Source organism: Eretmochelys imbricata, chromosome 3, assembly GCF_965152235.1.
Source record: "Eretmochelys imbricata isolate rEreImb1 chromosome 3, rEreImb1.hap1, whole genome shotgun sequence".
Classification (NCBI taxonomy): Eukaryota; Metazoa; Chordata; order Testudines; family Cheloniidae; genus Eretmochelys; species Eretmochelys imbricata.
The window spans coordinates 32130437-32148587 of NC_135574.1; the positions used below are offsets into that span (position 1 = coordinate 32130437).

General features: G+C 39.0%; 1 protein-coding gene across 4 annotated transcripts in view; it reads left to right on the forward strand.

Moving 5' to 3' along the window:
- MBOAT2 (membrane bound glycerophospholipid O-acyltransferase 2) overlaps positions 1-18151 on the forward strand; it is a 218701-nt gene that overhangs the window by 86029 nt on the left and 114521 nt on the right. The window contains exon 1 of one of the 4 annotated variants that reach the window (XM_077812556.1): positions 16277-16370. The exons of the other annotated variants lie outside the window; for them this stretch is intronic. Within the exon in view, the coding sequence (XP_077668682.1) occupies positions 16288-16370 (83 nt within the window). The 5' untranslated portion in view covers positions 16277-16287. Of the gene's footprint in view, positions 1-16276; positions 16371-18151 lie in introns of those variants that run through there. 4 annotated transcript variants of the gene reach the window in all.

The following is an 18151-nucleotide window of genomic DNA, read 5'->3' on the forward strand; positions in this document are numbered from 1 at the left end:
CCAGAGAGGATGGTTCTAGACTATTCTCAGTGGTAGAAGAGGACAGGACAAGGAGTAATGGTCTCAAGTTGCAGTGGAGGAGGTTTAGGTTGGATATTAGGAAAAACTTTTTCACTAGGAGGGTGGTGAAACACTGAAATGCGTTACCTAGGGAGGTGGTAGAATCTCCTTCCTTCGAAGTTTTTAAGGTCAGGCTTGACAAAGCCCTGGCTGGGATGATTTAATTGGGGATTGGTCCTGCTTTGAGCAGGGGGTTGGACTAGATGACCTCCTGAGGTCCCTTCCAACCCTGATATTCTATGATTCTATAGTTTTATTATTGTTTTAGAGATTACTGTCTCTAGTACATATCCTTAGGTAAGCCAGAAATTGCTTTGGATCCACATGTTGAACCGAATAGTTGTACTCGGGTAATTATTTTTAATATCCCCATTACAGTTTTGAAGAGAGAATCCTTGGAAATAGCCATTTATAAACCCAAGGATTTTGTTTGAATACAGATCTGGGAAACTTAAAGTTGTAACCTTTTAATGATTTTTATTTATAAATAGAAATATTAGTAATATATACAGTTATTCAGCAACTCTCTGAGTAGAAAAATCCATCTAATCAGTTCACTTAGCTAGTGTGCATCCTTAACCAGGTGTCCCCATGACCTTGAAAACATCACAGATCATTTGAGCACTGTCCTGGTTTGAACAATCTTTAGCTACCAGTATCCCTGACAGGATTAAGATACAGGAAATATTGTAGCTTCTAACTGGGCAGTTGGTATAGTACAAACTGTTCAAGAGGTGAATAAACTAGAATAAGGTAGCTGTAAATGGTGGCTAGTTTCAGTGTTTACACAGTTGTAATAATTGTTTTCTCAGTCCCTTTGTTTATTTTTAACATGTTAAAAACATTAGATTTTATTTTTAGGAGCAAAAGTTATGGGCCAGGTCTCACTAAGGTAAAGAATTGCAGGGGTGGTGGAAGGGGCATAAGTGGATTATTACTATTATTTATTATTTATTTTTTATAGCAAGAAACTTGTCTCTAGAGTAAGTTTGTAAAACCTAATCATTGGAAGTTGCTTTCTCCATGTTTTCTCTGTTGAGTTTTGATAAAGTTGGAGGGAATGATAAAAATCTAGGTTAAGTAATTTTTTTTAGATTTTAAAATGAAGGTAATGGTGGTTTAGAGAAACTGGGAAAAGCAGATTTTCTATTTAACATTTTTCTAATCTTGTTCTGAGTTTCCTGAACTATTGTTCTGGATGATCTTCAGAGTACTGATACAGTGATTGAAGAAACAAGTGAGGCTGTGATTTTTTGTCGTTGCAAAAAGCATATAATAATTGCATATTTTCCAGTCTTTGAAGTCTAACTTTCTCTTGAGCCTGCAGAACTTCTCAGGGCAGTTACTCATGGCCTGAATCTCAGCAGTATTAGAAGAAAACCAGTCCCAGATGCATGAATCCGCATGTGCATGTGTGTCATGGAGTGTTTTTGGTTGCATGGCAGCTTATCAAGTATTTGGAGTAATCCGTCAGAGGTTATACAGTAGTTCAGTGCTGGGCAAAAAAGATAACTTTTTATAACTGCTTACAAATGCTCAATTCTACATGCTTGACAACTCATACTGTGAATAGTCCTATTGTCTTCAATAAGACTTATCACAGTGCAGAAACTTTAAACGTGGAAATACTACTTGACAGGAGGGGCCCAAGTTGTGCCTGATAAATGTGGTACTGATCATATTCAGCACAAAAGTATTTAATTCAATTTAAAAAAACCTGCTATGTAACATTTTTTTCAAATTTAAATATAAAAAACTCATGATATTCAAAGCTATTGTGCCCACCACCGCCATAACATGCTCCCCCAAAGCATTTATTGAAATGTCATGTTTTTTAATCAATACTTATGTTTACTGCAAAGTGGGCTTTTAAGGAATGGAGGTGGTTGTGAGAACTGTATTTCTGTGTATTGTGAGTCTGCATATCTAATTGAAACAAATGTGGCTGCGTATTTTTGTCGGTAGACTGCACCTAATGGTAGTGAAATTGGTAAAGAAAATGAAATGAGCCACATGCATAGTGTACTATTAACAATGTACTGTCACTATTCTACTAAATCCGTTTTCAGTCTTAGTAATGCTTGCATTCCTCTTGGAGGACCTGTATATGGCATGTGCCACATTTTTGAAGCTTAGAACAAAGCTGTATTTTATGTAATATATAAAATCTGTTTTTGGGGAAGCAGACAAGTATTACAATAGCTGAATAATTACAAGGAGCTCAAATCCCAAACTCAGGTGAAAAGTCCACTAAACCACCATAAGGATAAAAAGGAAAAACTCTAAGCAATTTAAAGACCAGATCAAAAGGTTCTTATTTATTTTATATGCTAAAATGAATATATTAAATCAGTTTACCATTAATGGTGACAAATATCCATAGTCAGGTTACATAACTATCCAAAATTTCTTTCTCAGAATATACATCTTCCTTTCAGTCTAATTGTTTTAATAGGAAGACTTTGACATTGTTGTATTTAAAAAAAAGAAAACAAAAAAAGAGGGGTGGGGAATGGTGTCTTCTCCCCCACTGTTTAATAAATGTCTGTTTTTGCATACACCTCTAGGAAGCTTGAAAATCAGTAACAAAAATTTGAGGACTAGTACCAGTCTTTTTGTTAGACTAAGTTGCTAATTGCAGAAAAAATAGGTATTTTAACCTAAAATATTTGTCTTGCTGTGCCTCATTAATTATTATAGTCATGTTTTTGGTCCCAATGATGCATCAGTCATTGTAACTATTTCAGTTGAGATAGATGAGGCAAACAACTATTTAACTGGGCTAAAGTTCTGAAATACCTCTAGAACATGTAGCAAGACAAGGTGGGTGAGGTAATACCTTTTATTGGACCAGCTTCTGTTACCTCACCCACCTTGTCTTGCTACATGTTCTAAAGTAGGGGTCTCAAAGTCCCAGCCCGGGGCCATCTGTGGTCTGAGAACCTCCCCACTGTGGCCTGCGGAGGAGAGACACATGCAGACATGCTGTCCAATGTCTTCTGCAGGCGCTGCCCACCACAGCTCCCATTGGCTGGGGGAGAGGGCTAGCAATATCATCACTAGTTGCCGGGCAGAGTCAGGCATGGAGGCAGCATCATTAGTTGCCATGGAGGCAGTGTTACTTTTTTCCACAATGAATATAAACAAGTCAAAATACCAAACACAACTATCTGATGCACACCTTGCTGTAATCCTGAAGGTTTCAACTGCTCAGTCACTGAGGCCAAACATCAACAGACAGACAGAACTGAAACGTTGCCAGGTGTCTGGCAAACACTAAAAACTCTCTGGCAGATGAAGAATTGTATAAAGTTGTATGACAGTTTTATTATTTCTAAGATATTCAAAATAAAAAATACAATATAAACATTTTCTTTTCTGAACGCCATCTTCAGTGACATTATTGGCCTGCTGGGAGGATTTGAGGACTGGTCCTGGCCCTAAGGTAAATTGAGTTTGAGATCCCTGATCTAAAGGTATTCTGTGTACCTTGGAATTGTAGGCCAGTTAAATAATTGTTTGCCTCATCTATCTCAACTGCAGTAGTTTACAATGACTTGTGCGTCTCTGTGATAAAAAAACATGACTATAATACGTGATGTGAAGAAGAGCGCTGTGTAATCTTGAAAACCTTGTCTCTCACCAACAGAAGTTGGTCCAATAAAAGATATTTCCTCACCCACCTTGTCTCCCTAATGTCCTGGGACCAACACTACATATTTAGGATATGTAGTATAGGTCACGTTTTGTAAGAGAATACAATAAACAGGTAACTTACTTTAATATTTTTTCCCCTTCCAGAGTTATCAGATGATAGAATCTACTAATAAGAATTGTAGATAAAGCTTTTCATAAACTTAATTTTCCAATGTACAAAAGCATTGTCTTTAAATAAAACTTCTGCTAGAGATTTAGTACTCCCATTTTGCTCCTGTACATCATTAATGTTTTCTTAAGGTATGTCTACATTGCAGTTAAAAACCTGCGGTTGGCCTGTGCTGGCTGTGGGGTTCAGGTTAAGGGGCTGCTTAATTGCGGTGTAGACGTTTGGGCTTGGTCTGGGGTCTAGGAACCTGTGAGGTGGGAGGGTCCCAAAGCTCAGGCTGCAACCTGAGCCCAAACGTCTACACAACACTTAAGCAGTCCCTTAGCCTGAGCCCAGCAAGCCTGAGTCAGCTGGCATGGGCAAGCTATGGTGTCTAACAGCTACAGTGTGGACGTGCACTTTTTTATTTGATCAAAATTAGATCCATTTTAATCAAATCAGCTATAGAATGTGTGGTTGGAATAGCTGCCAAATAGTTTCTAGTGAAGGCAACAGTTCTTTCAGTTTTAGGGTGTAGGTCTCTGAAAAGCAGTAATGCCTAGCACAGGCCATGGAGAGAAATGGGAAAGTACAAAAAATGTCTTCCGTCATTAGTTCCTTTTGATGTTGTGATTAAGTCAGCTAACATGAATTTTTCTATTGCTCCTCTCTCCTTGACTCTCTGATTTCTTGAAAGAAACCTAGTGCGGTGAGAGAGCAAAGTCTTCTGGTGCACAAAAATGCATAGTAAAGGAGAAAAATTCCCCATAGATACTAGGAAAATCTTATGGTGGGATCCACTGGAAAATTGGCCCTCAAACATAAACAAGGAAAGAGGGAATTTTATGAATACACGACTAGTGACTTACAATCAGAGAAAACTGGTGCAGCAACAGTGTACCAAAGTTTTGCCCCCATTTCCACTTTCTTGAAATCTTTTCCAGATTCTCACAGGATAAGACCAATGAAAATAAAACAAATGATATGACTGCATTAAAAGAAGGAAGAGAGTCAGCTCCAGCATAACCAGACAAGGACAAGGCTTCCATGAGCTTTTGATGCTCTGTGGTCACAGTCAGAAGAGGCCACGTGGAAAGAGCTTTGCTTCCTGCAGAAGCTGTGAAAAGTATTTACTGAAACTTATTATCTGTGCAGAAAACAGTTATGGAGAACATCATTCTAAAGGAAAAGTTTTCTGAAAGTTAAAACTGCCTGAAAAACAATGCTGAAATAGAAAAGCCCCTTTAACCACAATTAGAGTAGTGCTATAAAAAAGATATTTATTGAGAACAGCCACTTACCTGGTAACTTTCTACAGATTTTGTAGCAAAGTTGTTACTTCATAAGAACAGCCATACTGGGTCAGACCAGTGGTCCATCTAGCCCAGTATCCTGTCTTCCAACAGTGGCCAGTGCCAGGTGCTTCAGAGGGAATGAACAGAACATGCAGTTGTTAAGTGGTCCATCTGCTGTTGTACAGTCCCAGCATCTGGCAGTCAGAGGCTAGGGACACCCAGAACATGGGATTGCATCTCTGACCATCTTGGCTAATAGTCATTGATGGGTCTATCTCCCACAAACTTAACTGATTTCTTTTTTGAACCGTGTTTATAGTTTTGGCCTTCACAACATCCCCTAGCAATGAGTTCCACAGGTTAACTGTGCATTGTGTGTTCTTATGTTTGTTTTAAACCTACTGCCTGTTAATTTAATTGGGTGATCCTTGGTTCTTGTGTTATGAATTGGAGTAAATAACGCTTCCTTATTCACTTTCTCCACACCATTCATGATTTTATAGACATCTATCGCATGCCCCCTTGTCACCTCTTTTCCAAACTTGAAAAGTCCTACTCTTTTTAATCTCTCCTTATATGGAAGCTGTTCCATACCCTTAACCGTTTTTGTTGCCTTTCTCTGTACCTTTTCCAATTCTAATGTGTCTTTTTTGAGATGGGGCAACCAGAACTGCACACAACATTCAAGGTGTGGGAGTACCATGGTTTTATATAGTGGCCTTATGATAGTTTCTGTCTTACTGTCTATCCCTTTCCTAATGATTCCTAACATTCTGTTAGCCTTTTTGACTGCTGCTGCACATTGAGCAGATGTGTTTAGAGAACTATTCACAGTGACGTCAAGATCTTTCTTGAGTGGTAACAACTTATCCCATAATTTTTTATGTGTAGTTGGCATTATGTTTTCTGATGTGCATTACTTTGCATTTACCAACACTGAATTTCATCTGCCATTTTGTTGCCTAGTCACTCAATTTTGTACGATCCCTTTGTAGCTCTTCGCAGTCTGCTTTGGACTTAACTATCTTGAGTAATTTTGTATCATCTGCAAATTTTACCATCTCACTGTTTACCCCTTTTTCCAGATCATTTATGAATATGTTGAACAGTACTGGTCTAAGTACGGATCAATGGGGAACACCACTTTTTGCCTCTCTCCATTCTGAAAAACTGACCATGTATTCCTACTCTTTGTTTCCTATCTTTTAATCAGTTACTAATCCATGAGAGTCCCTCTTATCCCATGACTGCTTACTTTGCTTAAGATCCTTTGGTGAAGGACCTTGTCAAAGGCTTTCTGAAAGTCCAAATACACTATACCCACTGGATCACCCTTGTCCAGGTTTGTTGACCCCCTCAAAGAATGCAAATAGATTGGTGAGGCATGATTTCCCTTTACTTCTGCGTATTCTGAATGAGTAAGGAGAAGCACATCTGCACCTTAATCTTGGTGTTAACCTTGCTACTGAACTTCTCACTTCTTCATCTGTGTTCAGTAGAGTAGGTCATGTTGTAAATAACTGATTACAGTGAATAGATACAAAACCTTAGTTTTTTCACAATTAAGATTTAACTTGGGAGGACTTTATTTCCTTAAAATCTTGTATTTTCATGAACTTTAAAAAATAAATATTTTGGATTCTCCCTAAATTTTAACTAATTTAGTAAAAGTTTCTTTTTGATAAATATTAGATTTGAGTTTCTAGAAGAATAAAATGAACTGCAATGAGAGATAATCCATTACCTTCTTTAGGCCAATATTTCTTAGTGGGAAGATGTGTCAGATGTGCATGGAGATTGCTTCAGATAAAAGGCTTTATTTTAAATAGATTCCTGCAGTTCTAAGTCTAGAGTACAGTGAGGTGGAACAAAGTTATTCTTCATATACAACCAATGCTAGCAGTTATACCAGAAAAACTTCATTTCATGATGCAATCAAAGATAATGTTCTGGAAGAATTCATAATTCTGAAATTTCTCAGCTAGTTGCTGTTTGTTCAGCAACAAATTCTGCTTTTTCCCTGTTGAGATTACTTCTTATGGTCTCAACAGGGGACAGTGGATAGTCGGAGTGGTACTAAGGATGCCATTAAAATATCTGATGTAAATAAACTACGATCATGTGAACATTCATTCTGATGTTCCCTTCTTCAGAGTGAGGATCAAAAATACATTGCATTAAACAGCTTTACTTTCAGCATTTGAAGCAGTTAACCACTTTAGGATTGTAGTTGCAGGGTTCCAATATATGTCTGGCAAGAAATTATTGGCTAAATCTTGTTGATGGACCATAGCATCACTTTGTGGCCGGAAGAGTGTTCATTTCTAATCGTACTACTTTTTGTTAACACTTCTCTCAAAGAGAAAATATAATTTAAGAAATATAAGGAATGATTTTCTCTGAAGACTGGATTCAAACAATCTTTTGCATTTTTTTAAAATTGCTTTCCATTTAGCTACCTGTACTTGAATTTCTTACATTTTAAAGGATACAGGAATAAAATTTTCTAGGATTATCTTCACAATGAGGAGAAAAGTAATATATACACTTTAAAAATTAACATATGCTAGAATATCGCTGGTGACTGAGAGACACATTATGAATGTGAGTGACTAAATTTTGCCAATTAATGTAGACTCCAGTTGTGCAAGGTACTAAGTGTCCCGCAAATTCTGACATCAACTGGAGTTCAGTGTTGTACATCTTGCAAAATCAAACCAAGGTATAACAAAATGTTTTGTTCACTTACTGTTGTAATTATACCTTTTAGTCTTAATTTGATATTTCATAATGTGCTAATAAATATTTAATATGAATTATAAAATTAGTCTTAGAGACACCACTAAATTGGGACTCCTCTTAAACGTTTGCAGCAAAATGGGGACAGTGCCTCATTTTTGTGAAGATTATAAATTGTACAGATAAGCAAAATACAGATTAGAGAAATTCTACTGTATTTGACCCACATTTCAAAATAACCTTTCTATAACCACAGACACTTTAAAATAATTTTTTTGCATATTGTGCACCCTCTATGTTATGATAAATGAGTATCTCCCCTTGTGAAACTAGCTTGCTGCTGGTAATCCTGACCTAGAATGTTGGTATAATTAATGGACTTCCTTCTTTGTGATATGCCTTAGGGAAAGAAAAGGACAGGAAGAGTTCAAATATATACATGAACTGTTGTGTGCTTCTCTTAAAAACAAATAAGTGATTAGATCAAACTGTTTCCTCTAAAGGCTAATCTCTATTCAGACATGAATAAGGATTCTGAGAAAGCAATAGTGGGAAGTTTATACTTTTTTGAAAAAAATTGAATCTCCGCATCTAATCTTACCTACCATCCTTCCTCAATGAAATCAAGGAGATTTAGTCCAATTTGATGGATAAATAAAATCAAGCTCTAGTATTATTTTTGACATGGGGTCTCTCTTCTGCTAGAGATCTGAATGTTTCCAACCACATAAATATATAATTCTCATTAACACTGAGATTTATGTGCATCTGTCCGTTATTTTGATTTACAAGCAACTGAAGCTTAGTGCCTTCAGTGCCCTAAGAGATGCTAATCTCCCTCCATAATGCCTACATTAGAGTGCCACTTTATGACAAAATGATTTTTAAAAATACGTTTTGAAAGGGCTCTTTAACAATTACATAACAAGCTTTCAAATAACATTTAATTGAATGAAGTAACTATAGTAAGAAGCTGTAATCTGAAGGGTGCCTTTCCAAAATAAATAAATAAAAGACACTATGGACAGTAACCACTAACTTTCTCCCACTGTTTTTATTGAGCTAACTTCCCCTAATATCTTTAAATATTAGCCTTTAAAATAAAGAGTTAGCCAAAGCTTCTGGCTGTGTCTATAGTTACATGGATTCTGTTTATTCTCCTGTGAGCCCTTTGTCAATGCTGGTCTTGTCACAGCTTTCATGAATACCTCTGGAACAATTCAAAATTTTTTTTGTTTTTTTTTAAGTTTTCCAATTTAAAGACAACAACACCTTTAACATAGTCATTTATGGATTCTGTTCAGCATTGTAAACCAGCAACTTTGTCCCTATAAACGTTGTAGTGATTTGCCTTTTTAGTAAAGAAAGCAGTCTTATACAAGTGGCTCAGATTAAATTACACTTCATGCCATGTCATAGGAAGAAAACTGAAAGAACAAATTTAAGTCCCGTGGGCAGACCTCCATTGACTTCAGTGAGGCTCTGCACAGCGGTCCACTTGGAATGAGATCATCTTGTCTTAATTCATTTTGTTTTTTAAAAAACATCTAAGATTTCAGAAAGGGAAACGTATTCGGAATATTTAAAGCAAATTAATCATAATATGTTCCTGCTCTGAAATTTGCAGCTAAGAGACTGACAGTAGAAAATCTGCTCATCATGTAGCAATATTTTGTAAAACGTATACATTGAAAGGTTTTTGTTAGACAGGCCCCTAGTTACTGACATTGTCCCTCTAAGTTTCAGCTGCCTCCCTGGGTTGCCCAATGGACCACAGCGCTGCTTGGAATGTCCATACTGTTGTCTGTATCAGGCATGCTATCTGAATCTCCACGTGCTATGGCCCTGCCCGTGGCACATTTCTCCCACCCTTAGCATGCTACCTTTGCCAGGACTTGATGGAGTTCTCAGAAGGCAGCCTTAAGTTTGTCTTCTTCAGCAGCTGCACTGGGGAATCCTGCTCCAGCTAGAAAGTGGGGTTTTTAGAGCTTCTTTATGTGCTGCTCTTATGCAGCATAAAGGGACCTGTGTCAGGGTGAAAATCTCACCCATTGTGTTGCCTTTGTACCATCTAGAACTTCCCTTGTTCTCACTTCCTGTTTTCTGTTTTGACTGCAGTAGTTCAGAGTAGGCTTTTGGCGGATAAAATATCTTTTGAGAGTGCCATGACACTGACAGACAGAGAGATTTCCAATGTAGTGGGGTTCTACCTGCTTGTTGCAAGAGCTTACCTCCCACAAAGAAAAGTTCAGCTACCAGCTTCCCACTAGAGTTTTCACCTCTCCAAACAGGACAGTATCGTTGCAGAATCTAAGAGAATGGCATGGCAACTGGTGGGTTGAAGATGGTTTTATCCCAAACCCCTCCTCCAGCAGGCATCACGAGAATGCAGCCTAAGCTTAACCCCAGCATTATCAAAATATTTTTTTCATTGGAGACTCAACGTAATGACTCTCACCCTTCCGGATGGGAATATATGTAGGATTGTTGTCCCTCTCTTCTTCAAATTGTCTGAATGGGGGAAACTCTCAAAATCCTTTTATGTCTAAAGAATTAGTCAAACACCGCTTTATTATACGGAATTCTTTTCTCTCCTCAAATTAGTTGTTGATAGAAGGGAGTGTTACCAGATGTGCCCGTTACTTTGGGGTATGCTTATTTATTAGGGTTACTTTTCTAGGTTGGAGGGGGGTCTGTAATTCTATCAATGTACTGATTGTGTCACTTGTGTTTTCTTGTGGAGCTCTATTTCTCCCTTCTGCAAGTCCCCTCCCAATGGAGCTATCCTGCAGGACATAAATTCCCCAGGGCTGGGTTCCTCCAGCCCCAAAAGCGGATGAACACACACACACACGCACACACACGCTCTCGCTCTCGCTCTCTCTAACAGAGGAAGTCTGAATGGACTGGGTCAATCAGCACTTTCGAGCTGACCCCTTTTATGTCCCTGGACTCAGTGGGCTGGGTCAAGCAGCACTTTTAACCTGCCACCCTTATGGGCCACAGGTACCACACCGGAATAGAGTAAGCCTGAGCATTTTCAGGCTGCCACCCTTATGTGCCCCTGGACTCAGCGGACTGAGTCAAGCAGCACTTTCAAGCTGCCATCCTTATATGCCCCTGGATTTAGTAGTCTGGGTTGAGCAGCACTTCCACGCTGTCACCCTCATATGTCACAGGTTCAGCACATCCCTATCCCCACTTTCACGTTACAATTGTACTGGTAGTAACCCACTTGATGAGCAAACCCTGCAGTATTTTGGGGCGCTGCAGGGATCTTCAGCTTAGGTAAGAGAAGCATTGCTGCAGAGTGAATGGGGAAGCTAAAAACATGAAAGAGTAAAGTTTGGAGAGAAAGAGAGAGAGAGGGAAGACACCAGCTTCACCATAAAAGTTACTTATTGAATAATAGTGATAACTACACAAGGAGAACCTAAACCAACATAACAGTTACATTATTAAAGGTTACAAAAGTCAAGTATAGAAAACTATACCTGATCAAACAAGTCAGAGTTAGAAAGTTATACCTGAGGTAGAAAAGAAAACAGAGAGAGAGAGAGATCTCACCACTTCCATGAAGTTGCACTGGTCAGGGTTCCCAGGTGATGGTGGTAGCTCAGGGTCCTGAGTGCTGGAGGCAAGCAGAGCCCACAGCACGATCAGTCAGGAGAAGATGAAATCCCAATGGAACTGATACAGAGTTTGGATCCATGCATCAGAACACTTACTGGAGTGTGGGTAGGGTCTTTTTTTTGTAGGGAAACAACAATTGTTCAAGGGAAAACACGAGATTTGTTTATGGGTAAACTGATGACTCTAGGGTTTTCTTTAGGCTAGATAATAGGAGCTGATCGCTCTTGGCTTTGGGTGGTGTTCCTTCCAGGGAACTCACAATGCAATTAGGCAGCTTCAGTATTTTGGAATAGAATTGGTCTGATAACTGCTGAGCTGGGTGTGTGCAGGCGTAGGTTCATTAACGTCTGGAGCAGAGATCCCCGAGAATGCAGTGCTTCCCTGCTTTTCTGATCCCAGAGTTCAGTGCGATTCTTGCCTTGGAATCTCCGTTCTCCTTTCTGTATGCTAATGGAGATGCCTCCCTGTCCCATCTTTGATGCAGATGAGGCTAGGGGAGTTGCCTTAATCCTATCACCCTTGTCAGGAGGGGTCTAGTTGTGTCTCCCACCGCCTTTCACTGCTCTCTGCAAGGCTTTTCTCTGATCGATTTTGGTTCAAGCAGAGGCTGGGGTGTCCTTCATGAGTTAGACAGGCTGGATACTGCACCCTGGTTTCCCAAAAACACAGAGCTGACTGGTATCAGGAGGAGGAGTCTATCTTACAGTATCCATTATAGGACAAGGCATTTTCTCTTGAGAATATTGACTTTCTTCACGTAATACACCTCAACCCCAATATAACGCAGTCCTCGGAAACCAATAAATCTTACTACATTATAGGTGAAACCGCTTTATATCGAACTTGTTTTGGCCTTGAACATTTCCGTTATTAATAGTCAGCAAATCATTTTTGTTAGAACTAACAGTGTATGCAGTAAATAAATCTGTTCTACAATGGTTAAATTGTATCTCCTTTCTTTAATTACAGCAATTATTTTATAAGCTTACTTAGAAGATACAGTGTATTAACAATACAGGTACTAAACACTGCTAAATGCAACCATGTGAGCTAGGTTTCATCATACATCAATTGTTTGGTCTGCGTGTAATGCTTAGGAAAATGCAAAATTCACATAAAATATCAGAAAATGTTTTTAATTACACATCCTTACAAATTGTTGTAAAAAAGGATTTTGGTATTTTAGCAAATAGGAGCATGGGCCACTTTGTCACTTAGCCAACTATGTTATACGTAGATTGTTAAGTAATATGAACTGTTAACTATTAAATAGTTTGAAAACATTTCGGAGATGGGAGTTTTTACTTATAGAAAAGGTTAAAATGAAGCTAAAAAGGTAAAGTAATCAAGTTTTAGAGACCTTGATAAAATGGTAAATACCTTTTTTTGGTGTACAAGATGTTTTCTTATTTAAGATGCGTCCCTTAATTTTTTTTTAATTTTAAAAAAAACTTGTTATACTTTGTTGCTTCATGCTAATGCAAGCCGCCTTCTTCACCAGGTCAGTTATGGATTTTAACTGCAGTATTTGCAGTCTATCCACATCCTGGCTTTCTAGCCACTTATGACCAATCTCTAACCCTACAACTGCATCAGCAGCTTTGGGGGGAAGTTCCAAGGGTTCTTCATCAGGGTTAGACACATTTTCTGAGGCACCAGGTGGTTGAGGGGCAACATTATGAATTATATCTACATCTGTAAGTCATTCATAGATTGGACACATAGCATCCACCTCCATCCACTCTTGAACATCAGCTATCCCACTTTGAGCCATAAGTTCCCTGTAGACTCGTTCTGCCTCCATGGCCTCTTCTTCTGTAAAACCTTCAAAGTTGTTTTCATCTTCGTCTTCTTCCTCATCTTGGTTGTCGTCACTTTCAGTGACAAAAGCACTTTTGAGACCTTGATGCCAACATTTTGCTATCATTGACTGAGTGATTCCTAGCCAGGCTCTCTCGCCTAAGTTAAATACATCCAGCAAATTCAATTTGTTGATTACATCCGTTATGCTACTGTTGTCCTCAACAATTTTCTTTACTAAGGCTTTACGATAGTTCATTTTAAATGTGTCTATAATGCCTTGATCGAGGGGCTGTATTTTGGACGTCATGTTCTTAGGAAGGTAGCTCACCTTTATCTTCCTGTCTTTGCTGGTTAAGGTCTCAACTCGGGGGTGGGCGGGACAGTTGTCAAGTAGGAGTAATGCCTTTGGCTCCAGGTTTTGTCTACGTAGGTGGCTCCAGACAGCTGGTACAAAATATTTATTAAACCATTCCTTGAAAATATCCCATGTCATCCAAGCATTTTCTGAATGGCGATCAATTAATGAAAGCAAATCCATGTTCTTATGGTGGAAAGCCCTAGGTGACCTGGATTTGCCTATGCACAGAGTTTTAAGTTTATGTGAACCGGTTTTATTCACACAGAAAAGTATTGTCACTCTCTCTTTTCTCACCTTAAAACCTTCGGCCTTTTGTTCTTTGGTCCTAGAAGCAAGTGTTCTATCCGGCAGCATATGGTAACATAAGCCGGTTTCATCAGTGTTCTAGATTTGCTCTGGAGCATAGCCACCCTCGATGATGATTTCTTGTAACTTTAACGGGTATTTGTTGCGAGCTTTTATATCTATGGAGTGCGTCTCTCCTGAAATTGTCACTTTCCGAATGCTATGATGTTTTAAAAAACTATTAAGCCATCCGCTGCTAGCTTTAAATTTGTTACCTTGATGTCCAGAAGCGTCCTTGCTCGAGTGTCTAAAATCGAGATCCTTCTTCTATTTCTACGCTTGTTTCCTTATAATGTCACTGGAAATTGGCGTGCCGTCAGAGCGTTCTTGGGTAAACCACGTAAATACTGCTCTATCTAGTTGGTTATCCTGGGCAGTTTTTAGGTGCTTTCTTTCCAGGCTTTCACTTTCATCCAGTTCAGCTAGCATTGATCATAATTTTTCCTCATCTTAGATCCACCCTCTTAATGTTGATTCCCCCACTCCTAGTTCTTTTGAGACCTTCGCTTGGCTCGTTCCTGATTTCAATCTGTCCAAAGCTTCCCATTTTTCTTTGACTGTCCATGCCTTTCATTTCCATGGCTGTGAACTACTTGCCATCACATCAATGTTATTTTAATATTAATGCTAACAATTTTTTTTAATTGTTCAGCAAATGTCAGCGCAGAGTTACAATGTTTCCAAAATACAACTAGTGAGACAACTTAAGCTTAGTCTATACTGCACACAATTTAGAAATGAGATTAAAATAGTCAGGAGAGATGAGAATACCTAATGGGGCCATGGGCAGGTAACATGCGTTTACCCCTGCCTTCTCATTGTTGCACATTCGTCTCACCACTTTGATACATGCACATTTGTACAGACAATGTACTGTATGTATGTAATTTGATACAAGCCACATTTTAAGAGCCGAAGCGCCGACCATGGATGGTTTCATAACGACTTTAAACTGGCAAGGCGGCAGCAGGTTAGTCAACATCGAAGTTAGACTGAACTCTCCTTTTGGATAAATTAGTCATAGTTATAAATACAAAGGCCGTTTTTGTTATAACGGCCGTTGAAAATTAGCTACCACCTCGCACATGGTTTTGTTTTCCGCAGAACAAATTTAAACTTTCAATGGTTTTAAACTATCAACAGATTTAAACTGTCAATGTTATAAATTTAATTAAGACTTGCAGACAGGACTGTTTTTTATGCAGTGAAGATCAGAGTGAAAGTTTAAAAATGCTGTAAATGCGCTCGGCTTTGTGTTTCAACTTTCGATCCAAGGCAGGCTTGTAAAAACATACATACTGAATATGTATGCGGTAGTCATTAAATGTATAAACTGGGGTTAAACAGAATAGAAGTGCTGTGTGTTGTAGACGAGACAGAAAATCATTTTTGCTTTACTGCGTTATATCCGAATTCATGTTATATCAGATCGTGTTATATCGGGGTTGAGGTGTCCAGTAAAAATGTTGTAGATAAGTACAAAAACAATAAAACACAACTATTTTGCATAATTTCATATTTGACAGTTTTAAAGGTCCCAAAGGCTGCGGTGGAGACCAAAAGATTGGGGTGTGGGGTTTTTTTTTGTTTTTTGTTTACTTTACTACACTGTATAGAGGATGGGGGTGCTTTGGCCAGACATGCCTAGGGCCTGGTACCATACCAGCCACTTCTGTGGCTCTATTTGATGCACTGGGGGATGCCCCCATCAGTCAGATCTTCTCACTGACATGTTGTATGGGTAGATCCCCTCTGACGGAGCTTTCTCTTGCCAGTACTGAGAAACGTGTGACAGTTGGTACTGGGCTCACCTCAACCTGCTCTGGAGCTGCAGCTGGTCCTGGTATTGCAAGAACAGCCTTGGGAGCTGTCTCCTTTGCTTCTGCTTCATGCTTCCCCCTCATTTCCTGATGAGGCTGTGATACTGGAGGCATCATCCCCGATACCAGATGACTTTAAGGCATATCAAGAACTTCTCAGGAGAATGGCACCTTCTTGGAACATTCAAATGGAACTAGTGGAAGAGAATATCCTCAAGCTCATTGACGTTCTCCATTCTACTGTGACAGAAAAGGTAGTGTTGCCTATAAATGAGACTTTTATGCAGCTGGCCAAAACACTCTGGCAAAGCCCTTCCTATGTTCCACTTGTGGCAAAACGAACAGAATGTAAATATCTAATTCTGTTCCAGGTGTTTGAGCAATTTTATTTGTTCCCCATGTTTAGCTTATTAGTTGTGGCGGTGGTGAATGAGAGAAGCCCTAAGAGTCGGACTAAGGCTACCCCCGAAGACAAAGCACTCACTGAAGAAAATACATTTACTCACCTTCTTGTAAGTGGTGTTCTTCAAGATGTATTGCCTATGTCCATACATGACCCACCCTTCTTCCCTGATGTACCATCAGCTTTTGGTGTGAAGGAACTGAAGTGTGTGTGTTGCGAGGGGGGAGAGGGTGGCTCTGCCCATGATACCCTCTGTTCGGAGCATGAGGAGCCAGGGTGTCAGTGGGGCTTCCCTGACAGCTACTGTGAGCGAAAACTCTCTGGCACCAGTGCATAGGACATGGGTATAATGGGAATATGCAGCACATCTCGAAGAACCATAGTTATGAGAAGATGAATAACTCTTTTTGAATCACACCTGCCTAAATTTCACTTGTAGAAAAACCCATTAAGTTACAGAATGACCATGTTTGTTGGAGAAATACATTTCACAGGCAAGAAACTGGCTTTTTCTTGTCACAGACTTTAATTTTGTGATGGCCACAGATATAGAAGAGACAAATAATAGTTACCACAGAAAGGAGAAAAGCACCTGAAGTACTTTTTTTTTTCTCCAAGTGAATGGCAGCTGTTTCTACGTTAAGGGCTCTGTGGCAGTGGGTATTGGATTAGACATTTCTTACCTGTGCACCAAATCTCTCCTTCCTTGATTTTTTTCAAAATCAGAAGTTATAATACACACCAGTATCTATCTGGCCAGTGATTGTCAGATCACTTCAGTTGATCTGACCTGACTTTCTAAATTAGCAAAATAGTCCTTTGGAAAGTAGCTTCAAGATAAACAACTTGTGTCCTTCAGTGTAATAGACTCACGGAACGTTATGAAACCAAAGCTATTTTCACTTTGAAGGACTGATTTAGAGCATGGGAAGTCTGAACTCTGGAAACTAAACTTTTCTGTTTTGGGCTTTAAAATGATTCAGAACTTTTATTTTAATTGCCTTATCAAAAAAAGTTTATTTTTTTTTACTTCAGACTTCTCACAGAAATTGTGTTTTTATCCTGAGGTTAATAATGAAATTGAAGACTAAAGGAATTTTTTTATGAAGATCAGGTGGTGGTATTGCTATTTAAATATATGCCCACATAAGGGAAGCCAGCTTGTACTCTTGTGGCTTGTCTATATGAATGCTTAGTTTGTGGTGAGCTGGGATGTAAATCTACCTCTCATTAGCATGCCACCCACTCACTATCCATGTTGAACTTGGTGCCATGCCTAAAATTTCCCTAGTACACTTTGGTCTACCCTGCTTTGAAATGGAGAAGATTAAAGCATATTAGGGACATTTTAACACACAGTACTAGGGTCCACACAGACAGTTAATGCGTGGCAGGCTAGTGTCAGATAGATTTCCTCCCCAGCTTGCTCCAAAGTATTTGTACAGACAAACGCTTATGCTGGGGACCATTACTGTGGTCCCATAATATGAAACATTCTACTGTTATAGGAACATAAGATAAAAACCCTTTTAGGAGAAGAAGCCATCGTAATCCACTGCAGGTATGCTGTAGATAGATATGAAGATGCTGACAAGGATGTAGCTAGCTTTTGAAATGAGGGTCAGACCTAATTTTATGTTGCCATCCAGCTTTTCTTCAGTGCCATGATATTTCTTCCTTCCCTCAAGAGCTCCTTCTCTAGGCCCTATCCTGTTGCCAGTTAGAAGGGAAGTGCTCTCGCTAACTGGATGAAATGTGAGTGTCATAGCATATGCTTTGCTACACCCTGTATACTTGGCTAAATGGACCATTGATGTGTTATAATATGGCACTTAGTATTTTAAAACTACTGTACACTTGGTAGAGCTCTGTCTTGTTTGACACTCACCA